The 3,731-nt window shown below is 37.2% G+C and overlaps 1 protein-coding gene across 2 annotated transcripts; it reads right to left on the bottom strand.

Annotated features, from left to right (window-relative positions):
• LOC132123855 (peptidase inhibitor 15-A-like) lies at positions 1-3,505 on the bottom strand. Of its 2 annotated transcripts, none has more exons than XM_059534548.1 (6): positions 3,306-3,505; positions 2,392-2,706; positions 1,554-1,672; positions 1,266-1,398; positions 931-1,046; positions 1-372 (listed from the first exon to the last, which is right to left on the bottom strand). In XM_059534548.1, the coding sequence occupies exons 2-6, from the start codon at positions 2,668-2,670 to the stop codon at positions 237-239; spliced, it is 783 nt and encodes a 260-aa protein (XP_059390531.1). In that variant the 5' UTR covers positions 2,671-2,706; positions 3,306-3,505; the 3' UTR covers positions 1-236. The 2 variants fall into 2 exon arrangements, with proteins under 2 accessions (XP_059390531.1, XP_059390530.1); XM_059534547.1 differs by having other exon boundaries at positions 2,392-2,718; positions 3,320-3,504.
• Positions 3,506-3,731: the final 226 nt, after the last annotated feature.

The raw sequence follows: 3,731 nt of genomic DNA, 5'->3' as shown, positions 1-3,731 counted from the left end.
TCAGGAAATAAACCATTGGGTTTATACGCAAAACAATATAATTATTAATACATGGTATAGACATTGAAAAATAAGTTATGTACATGTCTTTTTTAAAAAATTGCTGCCTTGCAACCCATGGTCCTATATGATCCATATATATAAAAAATAAAACAGGGTGATGCAGGAATGTTGTGCAAATTCCCATTAGGGACAGTGTCTCTGCAATGGGGCATGTGCATTCTGTCTGTATGTGTTTATTTGAACCAGTGCAGATAATTTGAGTTCACAGCAGGAAAGCACATGTTGTTACTGCATGATCCTCCATAGCTCGGAGGGCACATGGAGCAAGGAACACCTACTTTATATGGGGCCTCACCAATCCAGTTCCCCCTGTAAACAACAATAGCAACACCAATGGACAAAATGAACCATATACGTTTTCATACTTGAAAGTGTGCTGTATTAGGTGTTTGCTAGTTTGAAATGACATAAAAAAATGCTATTACATTTCCATTTCTAACTGTGTTTTTATGTTGAGAAGACATGCGCTAAATCAATCTGGATCTACTTTTACTAGCTCTCAGCTAACAAGTCGGGTCATAACTATAGTTTAAAAATAACTTGCTCTGTAGTAGCCTAAGAACTTTCTCAAGTGCGCCGCCTCATAAGACTGAAAAAAGGAGGTCACAAGTCAATCACCAGCCACACAAGATTATGGTGCTTTGATTCTGGAATTAGAGGCAGAATTCTGCTAAAATTCTACATGCAGCAGGAATGCAAGGGGTCATCAAGGTCTTTGAACCAGAAGGCCCCATGGATGCCCGCGTCAAAAATGTTTTTAACAGAGAAGTGTCAGGTTGCTTGCTTAGCCTAATTATGTTACTGAAAATCATCAATCTTGAGTTTAGCAGTTTAGCTTAGCTAAGGCACAAGAAAACATACACTTACTTTGGAGAATAGTTGCACACCAAGTATGTTGCCCTCTTCCATACAGAACCCCAAACATTCATATTATGGCATGTGTTGATGGCACATCCTACTTTATTTGAGGTTGCCCACACCATCTGGTAAAAACATAAGCAACAAGTGAGCAACGGTCAAATATGAATGATATTTACTACCGTTCAGAAGTCTCTTATGCTCAGCAAGCTTTTATTTATTTGATAAAAAAATATTATCACACACACTTTCTGATTATCAGTGTTGAAAATAGTTTTTTTTCCAGGATTTTTGGATTTTTGTAAAAGACAGCATTTCATTGAAATAGATATCTTTCAACTCACTTGTGTATAATGAGTGCACATAGGCCCAGAGCACTTAAGGGGACATCTGGGATTGCAGTCTCGAGGATAGGGAAAAGAATAGTCCTTCACTTCATCATACCAGGGCTTTACCAGCTGTAAAATGGACCTGTATCTGTAAACAATCCAAACATAGCACCAAATATCATTATGGTGTGATGAAATGCTTTGATTGGTTATTCAGGCCTAAATATCCATTGGTAAAGTCAAGCATAGGACTATAGGAAACATCACTGATCACAAACTGGAAAAGAATATGAAGATGCATACCTTCCTGTTCGGACTGAAAGGTTCTGACCCAGAAATCTAAGAAGACTGCGAGGACCATGCTCCCAAATACACGTGGACGCCCACTGCTCAGCTGTCTTTGCAAGAGTGTCATCCCAGACCTGAGACATGTAATATACATTACTTTTATCAATCCACTAAAATAAATAAATTAATTGATAGCATAATTGCAAAAATTGTTCATTTAATTTTTTTAAGAGAGCATGATGGGTTTCTTAACATTCTCACCCACAAAAATTAAATTATGTCCATAACAGGAAGATCAAAAAGCAAAAATAATTACACAAAAATAATTTCATGCTGGAAAATTTTGTTCTCTTCACCAGAGTAGACTATTTACCCCTTTAATATTGGTAAAATCAGAGAATTATTAAAGAAAGCTAACATTTGGATCTATTGAAACATATCTGATACAGCATTTCTCGTGACTGTGCACTTTTGGAAGTATTTCAGTGCTTAGCTGTAGTCTTAGCACAATGATCTATGCTAGAGAGGATCTACTCTGGTGGTCCGAGCCAATTAAATCTGCTCAACAGCTGCTGGTGCCAAATGGACACGGAGAAGTTTGTCATTCCTGCATCCTGTGATGAGCACAGTTACATGTGCAACGTTCACGTGTCCAACAGCAGCAATGCGCTTTCCAGGCAAAGTGCCAGGTAATTATACAATTAAATAAATAACACAACTGAACCCAATGAACTGGTATGAGGGAGTAGAGCAAAAGTTCAAACAAGCAGACATTTTTTTTAACGTCCAAACTGTTCCTGATTGTATCATAGGCAACTTATTTCAAAAATGGTTATTATTATAAGTGACTTACCATATATTCCATGTTTGAGGCTGGGGGAAAAACTTTCCCTCTGACTTTATTATGGTAATCAAGTATAGTAAGCATATCGTTCTGGGAAATATAACGTTTCCTTCTGGATTTGGGGAGGTTTGCGGCCTCTGTGAGATATTTTGAAGGCACAGAGCCAATATCAGTGAAATTGGTTGCTGGCAGAGATGAAGAGGCAGTGGGACTGAAGGCTGCCAGTGCACTTGCTCCACATGATATATACAAGAGCAGAATGTTGACAGCCAAGCAGTTTTCATTCATGATTGATGGCTGGGATATTGTGAGAGGTTTCTTTTCCTTTTGCAGAATCTGCATTCAAAACATAAATGATAACCATTTTTTGGAGAATGCAATAAACCGTATTATGTCATTTGACCCTTACTGTACCATTGACCAGACACTGTAAATGCCTAATTTTATCATTTAAACATTTCAGCTTTAAACAAACAGCTTTAAAATTTTCATAATAACTGATACCATTTCTACTCAGCTGTATGAATAATCAGTTTTCACAACTGAATTTTCTTCATCAGTAATTGAATTCATATTGATTGTAAAAGTGCAAAGAACTTGAGAATGCATGTAACTCTGACACCACATTTCATTTTACTTTCATCAATTTTTAAAAAAGCAAATAAATGTGTTCAATATTAGTGTTAACATTAGCCACCAGTGTCATTAAAAAAATACACCCACAATAAAACAAAATAAGAATTTTTGTCTGAATAAAAAAAAAAATTAACTTTACAATAAATTTGCCATTAATATAAATAAAAGTGATATTCCTATTTATGAAGAAAATGAATTTCAAATATTCATACAACATTTGTCTATACACCCTATACGCATCAGTTTACCAACACACAATCTAAATAAATAAAAGACTGCTCGTGCACACAAATATCCCTACCTTCTCAGAGATGATAGAGTAGCTTGTGGATATAAACACGTCTCCCTGTTGCCCGAGTCTGTCCAGCAGCAGCTTTGGTTTAATTCTTTGTGAACTCGAGAGCTCTTTCTCTCTCCCTCTCCCTGCTGAGAAGCGCTGCGGGATTATATATACGGCTGAGGTACCGGTTCAGGAAGTGTTTCGGCTTTGAAGGTGCGCAGGGTTCAGCCCCATCCGTAACCTGAAGCGTGACATCATCAGAGACGTAATACTGCGTTTCTTTTATCCATTTCCTGGCAGATCCAGGCAGGCTTAATCAAAACATCTGCTTTTAGTTTGCACAGCTGGCGTGAGTAGAAAAGAAAACACAAGATAAGCAAGTGAATATTTCTGTGACCCCAAAATGCAGCTTAGTCTATTGCAATGGCCAATA

Source organism: Carassius carassius, chromosome 42 (assembly GCF_963082965.1).
Source record: "Carassius carassius chromosome 42, fCarCar2.1, whole genome shotgun sequence".
NCBI classification, from domain to species: Eukaryota; Metazoa; Chordata; class Actinopteri; order Cypriniformes; family Cyprinidae; genus Carassius; species Carassius carassius.
This window is presented reverse-complemented; position numbering and strand designations above follow the sequence as displayed.